This window comes from Papio anubis, chromosome 8 (genome assembly GCF_008728515.1).
Source record: "Papio anubis isolate 15944 chromosome 8, Panubis1.0, whole genome shotgun sequence".
Taxonomy (NCBI): Eukaryota; Metazoa; Chordata; class Mammalia; order Primates; family Cercopithecidae; genus Papio; species Papio anubis.
This window is the reverse complement of record NC_044983.1, coordinates 23489573-23514373: the sequence shown is the minus strand read 5'-3', so window position 1 is coordinate 23514373 and position 24801 is coordinate 23489573. Positions and strand designations below refer to the sequence as shown.

General features: G+C 41.6%; 1 protein-coding gene across 10 annotated transcripts in view; it reads right to left on the bottom strand.

The window, feature by feature from the left end:
* DOCK5 (dedicator of cytokinesis 5) overlaps nucleotides 1-24801 on the bottom strand; it is a 235651-nt gene that overhangs the window by 77886 nt on the left and 132964 nt on the right. For all 10 annotated transcript variants that reach the window (XM_031669440.1, XM_031669441.1, XM_031669442.1 and 7 more), the window contains 8 exons: nucleotides 17892-18016; nucleotides 15398-15496; nucleotides 13994-14066; nucleotides 10778-10881; nucleotides 9614-9797; nucleotides 2780-2877; nucleotides 2425-2514; nucleotides 608-708 (listed from right to left, as the gene is read on the bottom strand). In XM_031669440.1, the coding sequence (XP_031525300.1) occupies nucleotides 608-708; nucleotides 2425-2514; nucleotides 2780-2877; nucleotides 9614-9797; nucleotides 10778-10881; nucleotides 13994-14066; nucleotides 15398-15496; nucleotides 17892-18016 (874 nt within the window). The remainder of the gene's footprint in view (nucleotides 1-607; nucleotides 709-2424; nucleotides 2515-2779; nucleotides 2878-9613; nucleotides 9798-10777; nucleotides 10882-13993; nucleotides 14067-15397; nucleotides 15497-17891; nucleotides 18017-24801) is intronic.

The following is a 24801-nucleotide window of genomic DNA, read 5'->3' as shown; positions in this document are numbered from 1 at the left end:
GACATCCAACCTCTAAGATCCTGAGTTGGGTCATTTGTCATTAATTTTGCTCTTGATTTTTTTTTTTTTTTGTAATTTTCGTTTTTAGATACAGGGTCTTGCTCTGTCACTCAGGCTGGAATGCAGTGGCATGATCACAGCTCACCGCAGCCTTGACCTCCATGGGCTTAAGCAATTATCTTGCCTAAGCCTCTCAAGTAGCTAGGACAACAGGTGTGCGCCACCATACCCGGCTAACTTTTTAATTTTTTGTAAAGACAGGTTCTCGTTATGTTGCCTAGGCTGGTCTTGAATTCCTGGCCTCAAGTAATCCTCCTGCCTTAGCCACATAAAGTGCTAGGATTGCAGGTATGAGCAACAAGGCCTGGCCTATTCCGGATTCTTAAGGAGATTTCACCTTATCCAGAAGGAAGGCCCTGATCTTAGCCCCCTTTCCACAGTTAGAATATTTAGATGGTTCCCTTTTTCCACCAAGAAGCTTAGAATAGAGTTCTGCCTTACCAGGCACATTTACTGAGCACAGGTTCCTCTCGTTTCTCAACAATCCAGCCCGAAAAGTACAAATCCAAAGATCCAACAACATGCAGTTCCCTCAGATCATACTTACACGTATGCCAAAGTGGCACTGAAGTGCTTGTAAATGTAAGTTTCAAGTACAGGGTTAAAATGCTGGAACTTGATGTCTCCTATCAGTGAAATAATAAATACCTGCCAAAAGTGAAAAACAGAAATAGCAGCACTGCAGAATCCCAAGTATTCTGTCAACAAGCTGGATTTTAACATCTCGGTGCCTTCTTTTCTCTCCGGATCTTTTCTGCAGCATTCCCCCTCTACCATTCCAGAGCTGATGTCAAGTCTTGAGGATTGTATTTATTTAACGTAAATAGAGAGACTATTACATGTCAGGCACTGTGCTAAATGCTGTGAAGAAATCCATTCAAGCTAGAATCCCCGGCCTCAGGGAGCTGACTAGGTATCTCAAAGACAGGGGAGTCGGTGTCCAGGTAACCTAAGGGGCAGGAGGAAGGAGGCTCTGGAAAGGGGTTTTCTCTAATCCAAGGATGCAGCTAATGAAACATTCCACGACATTTTTCTCCTGGGTACACTATGAGTGCCCCCAATAACAACTTCACCAGAGTTTCATCTCCCAATTACCCCTTGTATATTCCCGTGCACTGCCATCAGGCACATGACCTAAAATTAGCCACACTGCCCTGTTTAAGACAGATGAGTCAAAAGCAAAGGGCATTTGGGATTTCCATCTATGCCCACTGCCAGCTGCTCTGTCCCTCAGGAATCTATTTCCTTGTCCCACAACATCCATAACCACTGTCTCTCTTTCCCATAAACCTGAGTCCAACCAGTTGGATCTCAACTAGGTGGTGTTTTCTTTATCTTAAACCATAGCTTTAATACTCTGATTATTTCTTAAACTGACTAGTTTCTTCAAGCTGGTGAATCCCCTAAAGCTGCAACTGACCTTCCTCCTCAGCTGTGGCATTCAGGTAAAATCCTGTCCTGAACTTTCACCCCACCAAGGTGAAAATGATGCTTGCTTTGGGCCTTTCAGCTTCTTCCCCTCCACCCTCACCTCTGGCCTTCCCAGATTCTGATATCGCTTATCCCTATTCTGATTTCAATTCTTGCAATGGATTGAAGGTTTAAGTGATTTGTGTGACAAACTCAATTGTCTGCTGGGTTGAATATTCTGCCTAATGAGGCTAAGATTCACCTCTGACTTGTGAATTCAGTCTCCCTTGCATAAACACACCAGTGCACACACACACACAACATGTAACAATCCTCCAGACAATGTTAATGTGAGTTAAAATGATTCCTGATTTCTAATAAAAATAAAACATCTTATTTTCTCTAATAAGAAAGAGCATATCGGCCGGGCGCGGTGGCTCAAGCCTGTAATCCTAGCACTTTGGGAGGCCGAGGCGGGCGGATCACGAGGTCAGGAGATAGAGACCATCTGGCTAACACGGTGAAACCCCGTCTCTACTAAAAAATACAAAAATCTAGCCGGGCGAGGTGGCGGGCGCCTGTAGTCCCAGCTACTCGGGAGGCTGAGGCAGGAGAATGGCGTAAACCCGGGAGGCGGAGCTTGCAGTGAGCTGAGATCCGGACACTGCACTCCAGCCCGGGTGACAGAGCGAGACTCTGTCTCAAAAAAAAAAAAAAAAAAAAAGAAAGAGCATATCAAAAAGTGAGATCTAACAGGAAACAAACAAATAAAGGCCTGAAATATAAGTCATTGTTTCTAATTGTAATTCTAGGAATTCAGCCTAACACAATAACCAGAAAGATGGAAACAAATATTTATGCGAGAAGATATTCACACAATCACTTATAATAGTGTAATATTGAAAACTATAAAGTTGCAGCAATAAACACTAGTTAATATGTTTAACTGCTTACCAGTGCATCAAACACAAGGAAGTCATAGGTTTCACTGTCTGACATTTCCATCATTATGTTAAAAAGTGCATCTAGTGTATCTTGCAAAAACTGAAGATAAGAAAAACAGAGAGGTTATTTTGATGCTTTCATAGATACCACAGCAATCTGGGGACAACTAGGTTTAAATCAAAGAGGTTTAAAATAGCATTTTTTTAAAAACTAGCACACTTGTTTAACAACGTAGATAAGTTTTATATTTACAATGAATGGTTTAATTTTAAATGTTGAACCAATTAGGTATAATTGGTATGATAGGTATATGTATGTATGTATGTATGTATGTATGTTTCTAATTATGAATATATAAACCTACCTTAACAATCTCTCCTCCATCCACTTCCATTAACTTCTTTAGGTTGTGTTTAATGTTCTGGGAGTTGGAACGCCAATTTAACAAACCTAACAGGTCAACTAGGAAGAACAACCAACAACCACAAACATTAGACACAGGTGAGACAGAACAACCCAGACCATTTCAGGACATAGCTAAAGAATTCTCTAGAACAGGTAATTGCTCTTAATAGTGGCTAATTCAAGATGCCTTATGTATTCTTTTACTATCTCCCATCCAAGTCGGGGAAAACCTTGTGGTCCTCTTTCATTCTTCAAAGAGAAAAAAATTAACTATTAATGCATAAGAACTTAAAAGAATATCTGACTGCAACTAACATTTCTCAAGTAATAACATCATGGTCATAAGAAGTAAAGCTAAGAAGCACGCTTATGTAAACTTCCTACTTCTAATTTGCTGCCTTACTTAACTTGTCCCTTATCACTACCTATGTCTGGGTGGATTCAGAGGGAAGGAAGAAACATAGGTATGTGTGCATCTCTCTCTCCCTATATATATATGTGTGTGTGTGTGTGTGTGTGTGCGCGCGCGCGCACGTACGTGTGTGTGTGTGCGTGTACGTGTGTGTGTGTGTATATATATGCATTAATTTATTTCAACATCATGACCACACAGATTTTATTTTTTCCATCTTTTAGATGAGGAAACTGAGGCTTTGTGAAGTTAAATTACATGTCTTAGGAGAGGTAGAAATGGAATTTTATTACATATTTATCTGATTTGAAAAACCAACTCCTTGCTATTCTATCATACAGTTTTCCCCAGAGTTCTTTGAAGAAATAGACAAGCAAATTAGACAGGTGGCTACTTCAAAGAAAAGGTGGAACAGATTCATAGCCTTTAGGATAAGTCTGGGATAAAAATATTAAGGCATTTTTTGACTTACAATGGAGAATTTTGAAACTTTAAGCCACTTACAGCTTTAATAAATGTTAAGCTATTAAAAATGTCAAAGAGGCTGGGCGCAGTGGCTAATGCCTGTAATCCCAACACTTTAGGAAGCTAAGACAGGAGGATTACTTGAGTTCAGGAGTTCAAGACCAGCCTGAGTAACATGGAGAGACCCTGTCTCTATTAAGAAACATAAAAGTGTCACAGAGAAACTGTAGTTATCTGGACTGTGACTGTATTATCACCTAGTTTAGTACATCAAGCTACTATTTCTATTCAGAGCATTATCTAGTAAATGTAGCAATACATCCTTTTTTTTTTTTTTTTTTTTGAGAGACAAGGTCTCGCTCTGAGACCCAGGCTGGGGTGCAGTGGTGCAATCTTGCAATCTCGGCTCAATGCAACCTCCGCCTCCCGGGATCAAGTATTCCTCCCACCTCAGCCTCCAGAGTAGCTGGGACTACAGGTGCACCACTACACCTGGCTAATTTTGTATTTTTTGTAGAGAAGGGCTTTCGCCATGTTGCCCAGGTTGGTCTTGAACTCCTGAGCTTCAAGCAAGCCTCCTGCTTCGGCCTCCCAAAGTGCCTCCCAAAGGAATTACAGGTGGGAGCCAGGGCACCCGGTTGATATTTTTCAATCAATGAATTTGTAGAAATACATAAGTCATTACACGTGTATTTTTCATAAATAGTCAAAGTGCTTCATGAGGGTGTTTATCAGTTTGCCTATTGTTTAGGCCCAGGGAAACTGCCAAAACCTAATGCCTAAGGATTCCTTGTGTCTACAGAATAAACTTCCAATGAAACACAGAGAATGTAATAAGGCCCCAACTATGTCACTCCAGCACACCCCAACCACCACTATTCTCTTTTACCCTTTAGCAGTCAGAGAAATCTAATCACCACAGCCCATCCATGGCAGGTTCTGAAATATCTGTGTGTCTTTGTGTATATTTTTCTCTTTGCCTGAAATACCGAGAAATACTATGTATTTGGTAAGATGTATTTGGTGTCTCCTTGACTCTTCCCATAGTTTTGAGCCATTTGAAGGCAGGAACCATATAGTGTTCATTCTTTTATCTCGCCATAGTACTAGATATCTATTAGGTGTTCAATACATGTCTGATGAAGGAATAAATGAATGAATGGAAAGGGAACCAGCAACTCTAAGGAAGCTGGTAATATGCTTAACCCAGTCATTAATGTATTCATTCATTCAGCAAGTAATTAACATAGGTGCAACGCTAGGCCTTCCACTAGGCACTGTCCACTTCCATATTCTCCAGCTCTGACTTCTGCCACAGGCTAGTCAAAGGTATTGCTCGTTCCATCACTTGACTCATAGCCGCTGGAGGAAAACAATTTAGTCGCTTCACCAGGGGTGAATATTCACCCAGCAGCTTCAGCCCCGACAAAGTACCCAAGTATCATCCCAGAGGTTTATTTCCTAGTGAGACCCGCACGCCAGATCACGGCTCACATAGGAAAATATTTTGGCATCTGGTGAACTGTTAGGTCTTAGGACCAGGAAAGCAGTGACACAGGGTTACAGAAAGAGCCCCAGGCTTGTTGTGTTTCTAAGATGTACACAGGTTTATCCACGTAGCTCTGATTTTTTTTCTTGCTGTGCAGTGTCTATTCAATTGTACGAGTGTACACAATTTGTTTATCCACTCTGCTGCTGATAAACACTTGGGCTGTTTCTAGTTTTTTTCTACCATAAGCAATTCTGCTATGAACATTCTCATACATCTCCCAGTATACAGGTAGAGCAGCTTCTCTAGGGTAGAAAACTAAGGTGGGATTTCTGGGGCATCAGGAAGAATATCTTCAGCCATATTAAATATTATCCAAAGTCACTGTTCCCATTTTACATTCTCGTGAGAAATGTGTAAGAATTCGGGATACTTCAAATCTTCAGTAATGCTGAGTAAAAGCGAAAGTTACACAAGAATTCACACAGGACACAAGACTTCAATTAGATAGTTCAATTATTAACTACATTAATACTGTAGGCTGTATAATACTGTATACCGTATACATGAAAATTGCTAAGAGAATAGAAATAAGTGTTCTGACCACTGAAAAATAAGTAAGGTGGCATGCAAAAGTCACCAGTTGCAGGAGATTACTGAACACTTGAAATGTGGCTAGGGCAACTAAGGGACTGACTCATAATTTAATTTATTTATATAAAATAAAAACAATGCAAAATGAAACAACATACTTTAAGGGCTACAGATGTGGCAAAACTATAAAGAGAAGCGAGGGCATGAGAATCCCCAAATTTAGGGTAGTAATTGCCTTCTACCCTAGGAAGAGAATTTAAGAACACATACTTCTAAAAAGGAAGTACGACAAAGCTATTCAGACTCAAAAGGTTAAAAGTCACTGGAGTTTGTAACAAACCGATCTTGGCGACTCTAACTGCAAAACAACAAACTGTAAACTGTTTGGAGCTACAAAGAGCTGTTTTCAAAATCCAAGTCCACCACTTAAGAGCTTAAGAAAGATTTTTTGCCACTTTAAAACTCAATTTTCTGGTCAATGAGCTGGAAATGATCATGGCAAAGTTGGTGCTGGAGGGTGAAATGACTGACGAGTATGAACCTCCTGGCCCAAGGCCACACACCTCTGGGGACCTGCACATTCCTCTCTTTTTCCTGGAAAAACAAATCTATTCTTACCTCCCACTGGGCCCAGAAACCAATGATCCCACACAAACTGGTCTGTTTTAGTATCGAAAAAGCAAATCAAGTAAACAAAAAAGAGTCTCCAAGATCTGTCTGTTAAAACTCCAGTGGCTTTTAACCTTTTGAGTCTGAATAGCTCTCCTCAGGCGAAGGAGGAATGCCTTTGCTCGCCCTCTCAGGGAGAACACAGCTACCCTCTCTACTCAGTCAACGCCCTCACAGAGTTAGCCGATGGCTTATTAATGCTCTTCAGCGTTTTATTAAATCAAATTCATTCTTTATAATTTCCATCAAGTCAGAAAAAAGCAAATGCATGAATAATCTGCAATCATTTGTCCCTGGAATACCCCATTTTCCCCGATGCTCACGATGCCTTTGCCAAGTCTCCATCTTTCCCTCTCTTGTCCCCTGGTCCCTCTCCCTGCTCCCAGTCCGTTTGGATAGCAGGTCACTCCTCTCTGATTCCGACGAGGCTTGCCTTTTTAAACCTTCTTTGCAATGAAATATTACTTCTGACTTTTTTTGTATGTGTTATGATGAGTTTGTCTTTTTTTAAATCAAAACATCAGGAATAAGGATGACAAAGTAAAGCATACAGTGTCATCCAAAGGAACATTCTGTGATGATGAAATGTACATCCGTCTGCCCAGCACAAAAGTTAGCAGCTGCAGGAGACCAGAGTGCTTGAAATGTGACTAGGGCAACTAGCGGACTGATTTATACTTTGTTTTTATTAGTAAAATATAATTAACAAATAAAAATTGTATATATTTACAGTGTACAACATGATGTTTTGATACACACACACACATTGTGGAAGGGTAAATCAAGGTAATTAACATACACATTACTTATTTTTTGGTGGTGAGAACACTTAAAATCTACTCTCTTAGCAATTTTCAAGTATACACTATATTAACTATAGCCACGAGGATATATGACAGATCTCTTGAACTTACCCTCTTGTTTAGTGGCACTTTAGTACTTTTTGTCCAACTTCTCCCGAATCGCCCCACCCTCCAATTTTAATTAATTTAAATTTTACAAGCTACATGTGTCTGGGGGCTACCGTATCAAGACACTACAGGCTAGTTAAGAACATTCAGAAGCTGGGGTGAAGTAGGCATACCAGCAAATGAAAGGTCTACATTGAGAACTGCAACTTGTCAGGAAACCCTGCATTTTTGACATGGAGATAACAAACAATGTAACAACATGTTTATCGCTAACAGAAATTCCTTTTGCTTTTCATTACTAGTAATTTCACAAACTTTTATTCTTGTTTTCTTTATTCCTCTTTGATCTGTAGTCCAGAAAGGATTATCTACTAGATGTTCAGTAAGTGTTATTCCTTTTAAATATCCCTTGACAGTTTTAAAATAATATTAATGCTTTATATAGTATACTACCATACTTAGTTCAAAGAATAACATTTTGACATTTCATAGTTAAAAATTTGGAAAATACCAAAAAGAGTAAAGAAAACAAGAACTATCAAACTTTGAGTTGATCCTATTCATCTTTTTCTGTGTACAAATAATGATGATTGTGATAGCTGACATTATAGTGTTCACTATATAGATCGAATGCTATTTTGTTTTTATTTTAATTTACTGCATTCTTTGAAATAGATACTATTATTGCTCCCATTTTAAAGACAAGGAAGCCAGTTCACAGAGATATCAAGTCACTTGCCCAAGATGAAACAGCTAATAAGTGGCAGAGCTGGGATTTGAAGCCAGGCAATCTGGCTGCAGATTGCTCACATATACCCAAATAAAACTGGGATCCTACTGTGTACAGTGTTAAAAAGTTCACTGTGTCCTTCACTATGTGTTTTGAAATACCATATTTAGCAGCTGCATATATTTCGTCACTTAATTATAAAATGTGGTTAAACTGACCCCAACTATCAGACATTTGGGTGGTTTCCAGTATTTCCCTGTTACAAATAAGAGGGAAATAACATCTTTGTACATAAATCTTCATGCACATCTCTCATTGTTTACTTTGTACTACTTTAAGTTCCGCTTCCAGGAGTCAAATCACAGGCTCAAAGGGTCGGAAGACATTTAAAATCCTTGATATGCCTTCTAAATTATCCTCCATAAATACTGTACCCATTAACCTACCAGCAGTTAATTGTTAATAGATTCACTTTGTCCATAACAAGGGTATGTTGCTGATGGTTCTGTCACATCTTCTATGTTTCTGGCTTCATTTTTAGTGAGCATGCTTTTATTTGCACATACGGATTAGCCCTAAACTTCACTCTGTTGAGTCTAGCCACTCGTCCAAGTTGAAATATAATTCTTATTTTTTTTTTTGTCAACCATGATTTGTCAAAACAAACCTAATACTGAGCCCTTCTAAAGATCAGGGATCTGATATCTGGGTTTACCCTATAACTACACTGTTTTGTCTATCTTTGCACCTCTTAAGGCAGAGCTCTTGCCTGTACCTCACTCTAACTGTCTACAAGGCCAAAGGCACCAGTCTCTACACAGCATATGGGAGACAAAATTTCTAGCACAAGTCCCCTAGGTAGCTCCTTCTTGGTTTACTACATCCAGTAGGGCTCCTTACGCATTACTTAAGTTAAATAAATAAGAAGTTGATATTGGCTATCAAATGCCATAATCTACACAAGAGAGGTTAAAATTGATATCAGAGATTTGAAGGAAAAACCAAATGAAGCCCTCTTTGAACTATTCAGCTGAATTTATGAAAATCCATGACTGCTTGGGAAAAAATGGGGAAGAGAAGAATATACAACAGAAAGAGAGAACTCAAACAGGAAGCCCTGCCATACTTTTTGGACAGGAGACTGATTATATTCTTTGCCAGGTTCCTCTTGTTATTACCAACATCTCTTCCTGCATATACTATACAGAATGCACTATCAAGGAACATATGGCTTTTGAATTTTACAGTTGCTGTTAATAAATACACTTATAGGTTTTATGATATTAAAATACTAAAATGTTTTTCATCCTGCTTTAAAGTGGACAATGAAACTTCCGAAGAAGCTGTGCAATGTGATCAGTTCTACCCAGAATACCACTTGAAAAGCAGAGAGCAGAATCCAACTGGCCAACATCCTGCCTTATAAGACTCAGCCCCATATGGTCCAGCCCTGTGAGCCTAACCAAGGAGCCTAGGAAGGCTGAGCGGGAAGCTTATTTGTGTCAATGTATTCACCATCCTACCGTTCTGGGTGAGCTTTGTGGAGCAGATGAGGGTGGCAATCTGAAAGCTGTCTTTAGTGCTATCCTTGCTTGGGGTGAAGGTGACCAGGTTTTTGGATGCTTGAAGTTCTTTTTCTTCCATCTCCATCTTGGTCCCAGGCAGGGTCAGGTAGAATTTAGCATCTTCCATTTTTTTGTTGTCACCCTAAAAAGGAAGCATGTTAGGAACACCCAATGATGGCCAACATCTCTTATTTGCAAATAAAAACAATTTCTATCATGCATTTCCAGCATGAGAAGCATGACTTTATCAAATTATCCTGAAGATCCCTTCCAACTCTGAGATACTATGATATCTCTCCGCAAACACTGAGCCCAGAAATAATTTCATGATTGAATGGAAACAAAGTAAGTTGTGAATTCGAAACCAGAATATCCTAGTCTCTGTTAGAGTAAATAAATATATTACAGAATAAGGTTAAATTTCATTTTCTTCAGTCTCTAAATGGGGACAATTACACTTTATTGGGTTGATGGTTGATGGAAGAAGAAATAGCTTGCCACCCCTTCCAAAATGATTCATAAACTAACAGGTTAAGAAAAATATTCATCAGGTAGATGTATCTCAAAAGAGCAGCCAACTGTGGGGAAATCCCCAGATATTGTTGGACAAATGAGATCTTCCAACATCTACTTTAGACTCTAAAATCTCAGTAGAAGTGGGAGCTCAGTACCAGTTGGAAGAGAAGAACAAAAACTCTCAGGGAAGGAAGTAAGGCCCCCAGAGCAGAGAAATGGTATATGGCTCATGGTGACAGGAAAACCACATCCACCACATGCTACTGAAGCCCAACGGTGCACCTGTCCACGTGCCATGCAGGACGCAAAGAGCAGAGGATGAGAGGCCGACCCCTTACCATTCCCTGCTAGGGAACACCATTCGCAGGAAAGGGTGAGAGCCTCCTTAGAAGACTCAGTAATAATGCAACTCACTCTCTCCAGAAAGGAGGTGGGAAACCACAAAGCCGGAGGGCCCAGAGCCTTCCGAGTTTCTAGATTTTAATGGGCAAGTACAGATAGCTCTAGAAGGGTTTCTGATGTTTGTACAAATAAATGTGAAAGGAGCCTTAAACGCCATTTGAAAGGGAGTAAATATTTTTCTCAGCCATTTTCTGTTAGCACCACCTTATAAACCACCAGATCGTGCCTCCCATCCTGCAGAGTGGTGCCATCCGGGTTCATCAGCTTCACGAAGGCCACCCCAAATGCTCGCTCTGATTTATCTCTGGCTGAAAAAGCAGAAAGACATGTCTGAGCAGTGCAGAAAGACACCAGGAGGCGATGGCTATGACAGATGATTTCACATCTTGCTTGGGGGTGTGGCGTTCAACCATATTCTAATAAGCACAATTCAGCAAATTGCAGTAAGACACGTACTGTGTGCCAATGAAACTGCCTGGCACCCCCAAGTAGGCTCTCCTCTTCCTACATCCCCTAATAAATGAGACCAGCATCTACCCAGTCATCCAAATCGGAAATGTGGGTGTTGACACCAACTCCACCCCATGTCAACTCCATGTCCTAAATAGCTCTGGAGCCTGTCTCTTCTCTCTCTTGCTGTCTTGCTGTCCCTTCCTGACTTCAGGCCAACCTCACCTCTTCTCTTTATTTCTACAGGACCTTCCCAATGCACCTCTCTGTCTCCAGGCTCTCCCAGCCAACACATTCTCTACATTGGAATGAGGTTTTCCAAGTCCAATCCAATCATGTCAACCACCCTGCTTCAAAACACTTGAATGAGAGATCTCAATTTATGTTGCTCTAAAACAGGCTCTGCAAGATATTTATTCTACTCTAGGGTTTAAGGTGCTGCCCAGGGTTTCTTCCCCTTTCCTCCCCAGAATACCAGCTCCAGTGCCAGGAAAGAAGATCTGTGTGCCCTGTGGCGGCTGGGAGGAGAGCGCAGCTTCATGAGGAGGCAGAGCACCTCTCTCTTGGTCTTCGGAGCCAGTCTCTGAACTCACTGGGTCCCCTGCTTCAGTGGCTCTGACTGGGTAACCTGTGGCCTGTTCTCATCATAGGCACGGCTCTGTGGTCTGCTGTGACTCTCGGGTCTCCACACTGGTGGAGCAGTCATCCATTGTATGATTTTACCTCAGTTTGTTTATCCATTCTCCTACTGATGGGGATTTAGACTATTCTAGTGTTGGAGTACTACAGGTAAAGCTGTTATGAACATAGGCCAACCCCTCCCAAAATCTCAAAACCAGAAACCACCCTTGAATTGCACCTCCTTAACATGGTTGAAAAGCATCTTCAGCCTTTGTGACCTGGCTCCAGCCTAGCTAGAATCAGATTGCTTGGGTGCTAACCCAGCCTGGTCATATGCTAGCCTTGTGACCACGGGCAAGTACCTAGCCTCTCCGTGCCTTAGTTTCTTTATGTAAAAATGTAGATAAAAGTAGAATGTACTTTATTATATTATTGTGAATACTAAACAGGACCATGTACAAATATAGCTTCACATAATAATTCTTTTATTGTTTTTTTGAGACAGAGTCTCACTCTGTCACCCAGGCTGGAGTGCAGTGGTGCGACCTCAGCTCACTGCAAGCTCCACCTCCTGGGTTCACACCATTCTCCTGCCTCAGCTTCCCGAGTAGCAGGGACTACAGGCACCCGCCACCACGTCCGGCTAATTTTTTGTATTTTTAGTAGAGACGGGGTTTCACCGTGTTAGCCAGGATGGTTTCGATCTCCTGACCTTGTGATCCGCCCGCCTCAGCCTCCCAAAGTGCTGGGATTACAGGCGTGAGCCACCGCGCCCAGTCTCACATAATATTTCATAGGAACTTGATCTTTGTTAATTGTTAATTGATCATTGTTAGTTATGCAGAACCATATGAAATAGCTGATATTTGTGGCCATTTAGACCTAAAAAATGGCAATTTCACATGATTCAACCTGATACTATTATTGCTCCACTGGTCCTGCTTTAGCCTTACTGAGCTCATTGGGGTTCTCCAAACATGTTTCTCCCGCCACCCTTCACTGGGCTAATTTCTACTCTCCTTCAAGTCTCAGCTAAGATGTAGGAAGTTATATGCATAAATCCCCCAGACTGGGTAAGGTACTGTGCTACGTATCCATTACAAGTCTTTGCCCCCTTGTAATATACACATCACACTGTTCTGTACATAACCACCCACTCTTTTCATTTATCTTCCTAACCAGACCACAAAGACTCTACGTGGCAGTGTCCAGCTGGCTGTCATAGACCAGGGCCTCGCCTGCAGCCTGCTGTGTAGATGGTGTACAACACATGCATTTTTGGAAGGAGGGGTTACATTTTTATGCAGTGCTAAATGAGAAGAAGCAGCTTCCAGAAATTTTGTGATCGGTCTGAAAACAATCAATTTTCTTCTCTGCTCACACTTTAGTGCAGCCATTTCAAGAACTGTGACCTAAGACTTGAAATAGTTTTTTCACGAGAAAAATGACAATCTGGGGAGACAAGTGACTAAACAGTTTTCTTGCTACTGCAACATGGCAACATACATTGTGAATGTCTAGGAGGGGGATACAAGGTATACACAGCCTTTCCTATACCTATTTGATTGTGAAACACAACACTTTTTGTTACAGAACATCTAGTAACAGCTTAGAGCAGGGGACCTCAAAGCCCAGGCCATGAACCCGTACCAGTCTGTGGCCTGTTAGGAACTGGGCTACACAGCAGGAGGTAAGTGGCGGACCAGCAAGCAAAGCTCCATCTGTCTTTACAGCTGCTCCCCACTGCTCACATTACCACCTGAGCTCTGCCTCCTGTTGGATTAGCAGCAGCATTAGATTCTCACAGGAGCCGAACCCTATTGCGACCTGTGCACGCAAGGGATCTAGGTTGCATACTCCTTGTGCAAATCTAACGCCTGATGATCTGAACTGTCTAGTTGCAGGAAAACAAGCTCAGGGTTCCCACTGATTCTACACTATGGTGAGTTGTATAATTATTTCATTATATAGTACAATGTAATAAGAATAAAGAAAACAACAAATGTAACGTGGTTGAGTTACCCTGAAACCATCCCCGCTCCTGGTCCTTGGAGAAATTGGCTTTCACGAAACCAGTCTCTGGGTGCCAAAGATTGAGGACTGCTGTCTTTGAGAATATTAATGTTCACAAAACACATTTTAAGGAAATCCTAATATAGAGTGATAACACAGACCTTGCAAGCCCAGCAAAATTCATTATGCTGATTTCCTTAGCACCAGTGAGTTACAAAAGAAAGTTGCCAAGTCTCTAGTTTCCAAATATCTTGTTCTCCAGATTCACAAGAGGGTTGTCAAGCCAGAGAAAAAATTTTTTAAGTGGAAATATGTCATAGACCTCTTAATACTTACATTCCTGAGATGACCTGTGTCGGAAGGTAAATCTTATATGGCAGCGTGTGACCTCTTCTATAGCAATGGATACCTGTGTCATAGTAAGAAATTAATAGTTTACAGACACAAAGTACTTTGCATGCATGGTTTATTTCATGGAATTAGGCTCAATTTTGTACTCTCCACAGCACAAATTACTAGAGAGTGAGACTTGGTATAGGTTTCATTCAAAGGAGACTGAGCTATTTTCAAATCAAAAGAATCTCAGATCATCTTGCTGTTTATCACAGATTCTGAGCATAGAGACACTGTGAATTTCTAGCATTTTCTGAAGTAAGAAACAGTAATACTTCAGAGGGGGAATACTGGTACTTTGAGGTCTATACAGGACCTTTCAGACTGCAAGATGTGAATAAATATAGTAATAATTGGATCTATAAGACCTAATTATTCCATAAAGAGGGGGAAAGGTAATAATTAGGGCTCATAAAGCAGCTTTCTGCTGCTCTCATATCTACAGGGGAGAGAAGAAACGGCCTTGGGGCACTCAAATGAGCAGAGATTTGTGGTGTGCAGTTAAATTACGGCATGATTATACAATGGAACCTCATGCAAGTATCTAAAATACATATCTGAAGAATTTATATGCATTGAGATAAGTAGTTTTAAAAAGCACAATATAAATTTCTATCAACAGCATCATTCAAAACATATGAACTATATAAAACTGTTGAAAATGGCTAATTCTAAATTGAGATATACGAATGCAATTAAAACAAATTTTTTTTTTTCTATGAAGAACTCGTGTGACTTCGACAACCAGAAAGAGCTGATGGAGCCTGGGATTCAGAAGAAGTGGACTCTAGTTCAGGCCCTGATACCAGTCAGCTCTAGGATCCTAGGAAGTCACTGAACTTTGAACCTCAGTACCTAATCAGAAAGATGGCGTTACAACACCTGCTTGTTCTAGTTGCAGAGCCCTTGTGGGGCTCAAAGGAGATGACTGATCTGAAAAGCACTTTGGAATGTGTAATACACATATTGAAGTTGAAAAGAGGCCCAGAACACTTGGTGAGAGGCCAAGAAGAAAAAAATGTTAGGAAACTGTTTGCACAGTGTGAAAATTTCTGTTTGGTTTTGTACCGTCTTGGCAGTCTATTATATCCATCATGTCAACCACCAGCTTTGCTATTCAAATTCCCATACATTTATGAATGAGAACATTATTGAAGAATACTGAGTTTCTTAATGATAAATGCTCTTAATACAGAATTATAATTACCGATTCGTTTCTTATTGCACACCATAGGCAACTTATCTAAAAATTTCAAAATAAAGTAGGAATAATTTGGGGGTAAACAGAAGATAGGAATCTAACTGAGGTTTAACAAATAACAGGGGTTGCAAATGACTCATTCTCACCTTGACAGTCTCATACCAACAGGGCTGCTTGACTTGGTAATAGACTACTGATTTGTATTCTGAAATGCCTTCATATCCAGCACCGGGGTGAATTGCTTTCTTCGGATGGAAGGAAAAAATTAGAAGGGAATAATTTTGTTTAGAAAAGGAAGAGGACCCCATATACCATGCATAAGCCCCTTACCCCAAAACACATTCACACATGCCCTACACTGGCACTGATTGGCTGATTAAGTTTGGGGGATGAAGAACAGAGAATGAATTTCTACCACTTTATTCAAGGGTCTATAATATCAATTTGGTAGCAGTTAAGGAACCCAGCACTGCCTAAATATTCTTCTTTCCCGTAACTTGTATTTTCTTTTCTCTCCCCAGGCATGCATTCTCCTCTGATTTTTTCCTCTTTTCTCTTTCAGGAAACATGATGATGATGAGAAGTTAGGTGACAAATGCAGATGCGCCACTGTTTGCAGAAAAGCATTTCTCTTTCCTGTCTACATTCTGTTTTAGGGACTTAGGGTATTGGCACAGCATATTCACTCAAACTCAGGGCTGCATCTTTTCCTGGTCTTGAACCACTTAGCTCAGTAGAACCAGCCCTTGGTGGGGCACTATCAAACGAAATGACCAACAGGAGAAGGTGTCTACTTGAAATGAGCTCATCTGCTCTTACCAACAGCACAAACAAAGCACTCTCATACAGTGGCTCACAGCATTCAGTTTCTCCCTTTCATGCAGAATACGACTTGACTTAGTGAACTGCCTGGCTATCTGCCTCCTTAATAGATTATAACATCCATGGGAAGTGATGAAATTGTATTTCACTGTAGCCTCAAACAACTCTGCAACAGGACACTCTGTGAGTCAAGTCAATCAAGTGCTTGGTCCTTGGTTATCAAAGCAGGTAACTATGGCTCATACGAGAAGAGCTGGAGTTCAGCAGAGGTCATGCAGCCTCCTGTGACCACCTCCTGCCTATCCTCTTTGATGTCAGAATCAGGACTCACTTCTTTATGTGGGCAGAAAGCTGGCAGATATCTGCTTTAGATCTTGTCTTAATGTTAAAAAAAAAAAAAAGGAAGGAAAGAAAATGGAAAAGAAAGGAAAATAGAAGAGGGGGAGGGGGAGGGGAAGGGAGGAGAGGGGAAGGGAGGGAAAAAGAGAGGAAGGGAGGGGAGGGGAGGGGAGTGAAGGGAAGGGAAGGGAAGGGAGAGGAAAGAAACAAAAAAAAAAAAAAAAGAAAAGAAAAGAAAGAGGAAAGCAAAGCAAAACAACGCAGGCTGCACATGGTGGCTCGTGCCTGTAATTCCAGCACTTTGGGAGGCTGAAGTGAGCAGATCACGAGGTCAGGAGTTTGAACCCAGCCTGGCTAACATAGTGAAACCCCGTCTCTACTAAAAATACAAAAAAATTACTTGAGTGTGGTGGCGGGTACCTGTAATCTCAGCTACTTGGGAGGCTGAGGCAGGAGAATTGGTTGAACCTGGGAGGCAGAGGTTGCAGCAAGCAGAGATTGTGCCACTGCACTCCAGCCTGGGCGACAGTGTCAGAGTCCATCAAAAAAAAAAAAAAAAAGAAGAAAGAAAAGCTGCCAGAATGGAGGAACTCTGGACTTGAATTCAGGATACTTGGATACCCTCCCAGCTCTGCCACTAATGCCTGTGTTTCCAGAGAAAATAACTCTTCCTTTTAAAGTTTCTAACAGTTTCCTGTTCATTAAAACTAAAAAGCAGGCTGGGCACGGTGGCTCACGCCTGTAATCTCAACACTTTGGGAGGCTGAGGTGGGCAGATCACAAGGTCAGGAGATCGAGACTATCCTGGCTAACACGGTGAAACCCTCTCTCCTAAAATTACAAAAAAATTAGCCGGGCATGGTGGTGGGCGCCTGTAGTCCCAGCTACTCAGGAAGCTGAGGCAGGAGAATGGCGTGAACCTGGGAGGCGGAGTTTGCAGTGAGCCGAGATCGCGCCACTGCACTCCAGCCTGGGCAACAGAGCGGGACTCTGTCTCAAAAAAAAACAAAACAAACAAAAAACACTAAAGAGCAGTGGTAGCAGATGCCTACCCAAGGGATCTTCCAGTTTCAGTCTCTGATGAGCGCATGTTCTTTGGTTCGGCTCACCCAGGGAAGGAAACGTGCTTTCTGATGCTATTCGAGCAACCAGGCCACTTAGCTGAAGCCTCAGAGTAACTGATCAAGCTTGAAAGTGGCAAAATAAGTTGAAAATGATAAATAACCTCTGCATTGGAAGCTTACACATAAAATCATTAGGGGCTGGAGCTATTTCTTAGCACAGGAGAAATATAAGAGTCTAGATAGCTTCCTTAGTGAAACTGCTCATTGCTAATCATAAATTTAACAGTCTTTATATTTCTTTTCTCAGGAAAAACCAAACCTATCCTGATGCAAAGAATTAAAATACGGCCAAAAGTCTATGGTGATTGTAAAGATGGATGTGATGGCAGCAGGATTTCTGGGCCACACCACGCACCTCCAAGAGCTTGCCTTCCTCATCGTGCACAGACATCGTCACCTCCACATTCTTTGGCGTCTTCTTCTTCCCTTTGTCAAACTCGCCATGGATCAGGGTGACATAAATGTCATTCCGAACATCTCCTGCAATAGGACAAGCATGCTGTGAGTGCTGCTGAGAGAAGTCATTCTAAGTTTCACAATGTCATATGACACAAAAGATAAAGACGATATGAAATGTTCTGGTTTTATACTGAACTCCTCATCTGACAAGAGGCTTTCATATGCATTTGCTGTCTTCAGCTTATCTCATTTTACCTTTCCATGCATACCAAGATGTCTTTGCACTGTGGTTTTATAGAAAATTAAGTAGTAATTCTTTCTCTATTAAAAATTTCTGTCTAATAATAAACACATATTATATATTATTAGGTTACAGTGGCAGATCGTTTTTCAATAGTGCCTTGGAGAGTGTGATATTTTGAATACATCTGATAATAAAGAAGGCAACTGTCTATTGAGTGCTTATTATATGCTGTGCCAGGCACTGGTCAAAATGTCTTATATGTATTAATGTAATCAATTACAGACTGACTTGTTCATCTATAGAACAACCTGATGAGATAGATACTCCTTCTGAAAGCCTATAGAGTATGTTTTTCTTTTCTTTTTTGATACATGATCTTGCTCTGTTGCCCAGGCTGGAGTGCGGTGGTGCCATCTTGGCTCACTGCAACATTGGCCTGTTGGGCAGGCTCAAGTAATCCTCTCACCTTAGCCTCCCAAGTAGCTGGGATTACAGGCACACACCACCATGCCTGGCTAATGTTTTGTATTTTTTGTAGAGAAGGGGTCTCACTACGTTGCCCAGACTGGTCTCAAACTCCTGGACTCAAGCAATCTGCCCACCTCAGCCTCCCAAACTGCTGGGATTACAGGTGTGAGCCACCATGCCCAGCCTAGAGTACTTTACATTTCTTTAAATCAGTTTACTTGATTTTATCAATGAAAGAATGCTTTCTGCTGGTTTTTTCTTCATTACCCAACAAAAAAAATTTAATTAATAAATGTGTGGCCCACATATTGAAGAAAAATATTAAATGTTACTGAAGTACATAAAGGAAACTTCGAATAAATGTAAAGTATATTAAACTCCTAGATGAAAAAAGTATTGAAAAACTGATTCCAACACCTGCACTATATTAAACTGCCTCCCAATGTAAAAAACAAAACCTTTTAACACTATAAGAAAACAGGAGTGCATATTTAGAGCAGTGATCATTTTGATCATTTCCCCAACTGGAAAAAAATAAGATACTGCTTACACTTGCTGAGGATGAAGAAAAAGGGGCTTATTCACACAGCACAGTTTGAAATCTTACTTGACACACTCTTTGTCAATGGAGAAACTGAAAATGTGTCAAAAGTCTCAATACGGCAATTCCACTGGTAATATTTGTCTCAAAGTATTAAAAATGTGCGCAATAATTTATCTGTAAGGATATTCACTGTGGTGTTTATAAAAGTGGAAACGTGGAAACAGTCTCAATTTCCAAGCACAGGGAACTAGTGGAATAAATTATGGTATAATCACATGATGGCGGTAATATTCATTTTAAAAAGTGCTTGAGCTCCTACTCTGCAGCAGGCATGTGCTAGGTGTCTGGGTGGCGATGGTGAGCCACTCATCGTCCTTGCCCCAACTCAGGTTACAGTCTAGTGCAGGAGAGAAGCACCAGTCAAATAATCTGCACAAGTAAACCCACCATTACCAGCGGAGGAACATGCCAGGCTCTGTGAATGCACAATACCTGGTCCTGACCTCGTCTGCGGGGTATGCGAATCTTTCCCTTCAGGTGTTAGCACGGTCAGGGAGAGTGGCCTGTGCAAAGGCCCAGAGGTAGGAGACAACCTGACTGACATTCTCACAGTGAGGGGGTGTTCTGGTGTGAGATGAGGTTGTAGAGACAGAAATAAGCCAGATCCCCCTGAGGCCGGTGGGCAAATTAAGAATTTTTATACTTACCCTCCACATAAACGAAAGTCAGTACGATGTTTTCCGTGAGAGAGGAGTGGGGTGAGATCAGATGTGCTTATGAAATAGAACATTTGGATGCAGTACGAAGAAGAGAAAATGAGCAAAGAGAGAGCAGAAACATGAAAACCAGGTAGGAAGTTATGGCAGTCATCCAGGGAAGAGGCCATCGTAGCTCCAACTCAGGTGGTGGCAATGGAGATGGAGAAAAGGCAAAGAGTGATTTCAGAGTCCTTTCAAAGATAACGCTGACAGGTCTTATCTAATTTATGTGAGTTGTAAAGGAAAGGGAGGTATCAAGGGTAACTTTCTGGCTTTTTGCTTGTGCAGTGGATGGATAGGTGGGTGGGTGGATGGATGGATGGATGGATGGGTGGCTGGGCGGATGGATGGATGGATGAGTGGGTGGGTGGATGGATGGATGGGTAGGTGGGTGGGTGGGTGGGTGGATGGATGGATGGATGGGTGGGTGGGTGGGTGGATGGATGGATGGATGGATGATGGGTGGGTGGATGGATGGATGGATAGAGGTTAGATAGGTGGATGAGTGGATGGATAGGTGGACAGCTGAACGGGTAGGTGGATGGGTGGGTGGATGGATGATAGACAGGTGGGTGGGTGGGTGGATGGACGGATGGATGAATGGATGGAGGTGTTATTTTCTTAGATAAAACACAAGAGAGGTGCCTCAGGCCTAGATGCACAGAATTATGAGGTCCAAATGGGGATGCTGAATAAGAATTAGCCAATTAAAGCAAGGAGGGGCTGGGTGTTGTGGCTCATGCCTGTAATCTCAGCACTTTGGGAGGCAGAGACAAGAGGACTGCTTGAGCCCAGGAGTTCAAGATTAGCCTGGGCAACATAATGAAACTTGGTCTCTACAACAACAACAACAACAAAAATTAGCCAGATGTGGTGGCTCATGCCTGTAGTCCAGGCTACCCAGGAGACTGAGGTGGGAGGACTGCTTGAGCCCAGGAGATCGAGGCTTACAGTGAGCTATGATCACACAACTGTACTCCAGCCTGGATGACAGAGCAAGACCTTGTCTCAAAAAAAAAAAAAAAAAAAAAGAGGGGACTCCTAAGGCAGGAAATAGCTGGCTATATGATCCTAGAGTTCATTAAAGAGGTCTTGGTGCTGGGGCTACAGATTTGAAGGTGACAGGCAGATGAAAGCCAAGTGAGTGGATGATGCCCCTAGGGAGAAAATACAGGTGAAACAGAAAGAGGGCTGTTCTGGGCTGAACTGTGTCCTCCCCAAATTCATATGCTGAAGCCGTAACCCTTAGTAACGCAGAATATGACTGTATTTGGAGATAGGGCCTTTAAAAGAGTAAGTAAGGTAAAATGCGGTCATATAGGTGGGCCCTAATCCCGTATGACTGGTGCCCTCATACGAAGAGATTAAGACACAGACAGGCACAGAGGGACAACCAAGTGAAGACGCAGGGAGAAGATGGCCGTCTGCAAGCCAAGGAGAAAGGCCTCCCAAGAAGCCATCCCTGCTGTCACCTTGATGTTGAACTTCCAGTCTCCCATCCTTTGTTGTGAGAAAACTAATGCTGATGCCACCCAGTCCGTGGTATTTTGCTATGGCAGCCCAAGCACATGAATACAGGGTCTCAGAACCAAAGAGCAAGGACCTTCGACATTTAGAGGCGAAGCAGAATATGAGAAGGTGGCAAACGGGTTCTAGCAGAGGCCCCAGGGAAATGGAGAAACAGAGAAAAGTGAGGGGTCACCAATGAGAAGGGAAGGAAATATTTCAACAATGTCAGATGCTGCTGAGAGGTCACAGAGCTGATCACTAGGCTAGAAAACACCAATCAGAGGTAGAGATACCATGATCATGGGTGACTCTCATGAGAGCTACTCTTGAGAGGCTGGAGTGGGGCTAGCAGAGGTGAGAACACAGAAAGAGAGTGGACAGAATCACTCCTGTGAGGCTGAAGACAGAGAGTCAAAGCTCCTTGCTGGAGGGCAAGGGGGTACAGGGGAGAGTTAAGGAGGCAACCGGAACCAGTTCACATGGTGATGGGACAACAGGAAGGAGTTCCAAGCGCAGGGAGTTGGGTCTAGACCTGAATTTCTCAGAACTGACTCACCACCAGATCACCCTGGGAGCTCTGAATCAGTCTCTAGAAATCTGGGAATCTGTATTTTCATGGAGATCTTCAAGGAGATCTTGATTAGCTGATCCACAGACTAGCACTGGAAACCCTTGTTCTAGATGATTTTTTAATTTTTAAATTAAAATACTTTAAGTTCTAGGGTACATGTGCACAACGTGCAGGCTTGTTACATATGTATACATGTGCCATGTTGGTGTGCTGCACCCATTAACTCGTCATTTACATTAGGTATATCTCCTAATGCTATCCCTCCCCACTCCCCCAACCCTACAACAGGCCCAAGTATGTGATGTTCCCCTTCCTGTGTCCAAGTGTTCTCATTGTTCAATTCCCACTTATAAGTGAGAACACGCAGTGTTTGGTTTTTTGTCCTCGCAATAGTTTGCTGAGAATGATGGTTTCCAGCTGCATCCATGTCCCTACAAAGGACATGAACTCATCCTTTTTTATGGCTGCATAGTATTCCATGGTGTATACATGCCACATTTTCTTAATCCAGTCTATCACTGTAGGACATTTGGGTTGGTTCCAAGTCTTTGCTATTGTGAATAGTGTCACAATAAACATACGTGTGCATGTGTCTTTACAGCAGCATGATTTATAATCCTTTGGGTATATACCCAGTAATGGGATGGCTGGGTCAAATGGTATTTCTAGTTCTAGATTCCTGAGGAATTGCCACACTGTCTTCCACAATGGTTGAACTAGTTTACACTCCCACCAACAGTGTAAAAGTGTTCCTATTTCTCCACATCCTCTCCAACACCTGTTGTTTCCTGACTTTTTAATGATCACCATTCTAACTGGTATGAGATGGTATCTCATTGTGGTTTTGATTTGCATTTCTCTGATGGCCAGTGATGATGAGCATTTTTTCATGTGTCTGTTGGCTGCATAAATGTCTTCTTTTGAGAAGTGTCTGTTCATATCCTTCGCCCACATGTTGATGGGGTTGTTTTTTTCTTGTAAATTTGTTTGTGCTCCTTGTAGATTCTGGATATTAGCCCTTTGTCAGATGAGTAGATTGCAAAAATTTTCTCCCATTCTGCAGGTTGCCTGTTCACTCTGATAGCAGTTTCTTTTGCTGTGCAGAAGCTTTTTAGTTTAATTAGATCCCATTTGTCAACTTTGGCTTTGTTGCCATTGCTTTGGTGTTTTAGACATGAAGTCCTTACCCATGCCTATGTCCTGAATGGTATTGCCTAGGTTTTCCTCTACGGTTTTTATGGTTTTAGGTCTAACATTTAAGTCTTTAATCTATCTTGAATTAATTTTTGTATAAAGTATAAGGAAGGGATCCAGTTTTAGCTTTCTACATATGGCTAGCCAGTTTTCCAAGCACCATTTATTAAATAGGGAATCCTTTCCCCACTTCTTGTTTTCGTCAGATTTGTCCAAGATCAGATGGTTCTAGATGTGTGGTGTTATTTCTGAGGCCTCTGTTCTGTTTCATTGGTCTATATCTCTGTTTTGGTATCAGTACCATGCTGTTTTGGTTACTGTAGCCTTGCAGTATAGTTTGAAGTCAGGTAGCATGATGCCTCCAACTTTGTTCCTTTGCCTTAGGATTGACTTGGCAATGCGGGCTCTTTTCTGGTTCCATATGAACTTTAAAGTAGTTTTTTCCAATTATGTGAAGTCACTGGTAGCTTGATGGGGATGGCATTGAATCTATAAATTACCTTGGGCAGTATGGCCGTTTTCACAATACTGATTCTTCCTATCCATGAGCATGGAATGTTCTTCCATTTGTTTGTATCCTCTTTTATTTCATTTTATCTTATCAGTGGTTTGTAGCTCTCCTTGAAGAGGTCCTTCATATCCCTTGTAAGTTGGATTCCTAGGTATTTTTTTCTCTTTGAAGCAATTGTGAATGGGAGTTCACTCATGATTTGTTTTTTTCAAAGAACATCTTTATTTCTGCCTTCATTTCATTATTTACCCAGTAGTCATACAGAAGCAGGTTGTTCAGTTTCCATGTAGTTGAGCGGTTTTGAGTGAGTTTCTTAATCCTGAGTTCTGGTTTGATTGCACTGTGGTCGGAGAGACAGTTTGTTATAATTTCTGTTCTTTTACATTTGCTGAGGAGTGCTTTACTTCCAACTATGTGGTCAATTTTGGAATAAGTGCGATGTGGTGCTGAGAAGAATGTATATTCTGTTGATTTGGAGTGGAGAGTTCTGTAGGTGTCTATTAGGTCTGCTTGGTGCAGAGCTGAGTTCAATTCCTGGATATCCTTGTTAACTTTCTGTCTCGTTGATCTGTCTAATGTTGACAGTGAGATGTTAAAGTCTCCCATTATTATTGTATGGGAGTCTAAGTCCCTTTGTAGGTCTCTAAGGACTTGCTGTATGAATCTGGGTGCTCCTGTATTGGGTGCATGTATATTTAGGATAGCTAGCTCTTCTTGTTGAATTGATCCCTTTACCATTATGTAATGGCCTTCTTTGTCCCTTTTGATCTTCGTTGGTTTAAAGTCTGTTTTATCAGAGACTAGGATTGCAACCACTGCCTTTTTTTGTTTCCCATTTGCTTGGTAGATCTTCCTCCATCCCTTTATTTTGAGCCTATGTGTGTCTCTGCACGTGAGATGGGTCTCCTGAATACAGCAAACTAATGGGTCTTGACTCTATCCAATTTGCCAGTCTGTGTCTTTTAATTGGAGCATTAATCCCATTTACATTTAAGGTTAATATTGTTATGTGTGAATTTGATCCTGTCATTATGATATTAGCTGGTTATTTTGCTCGTTAGTTGATG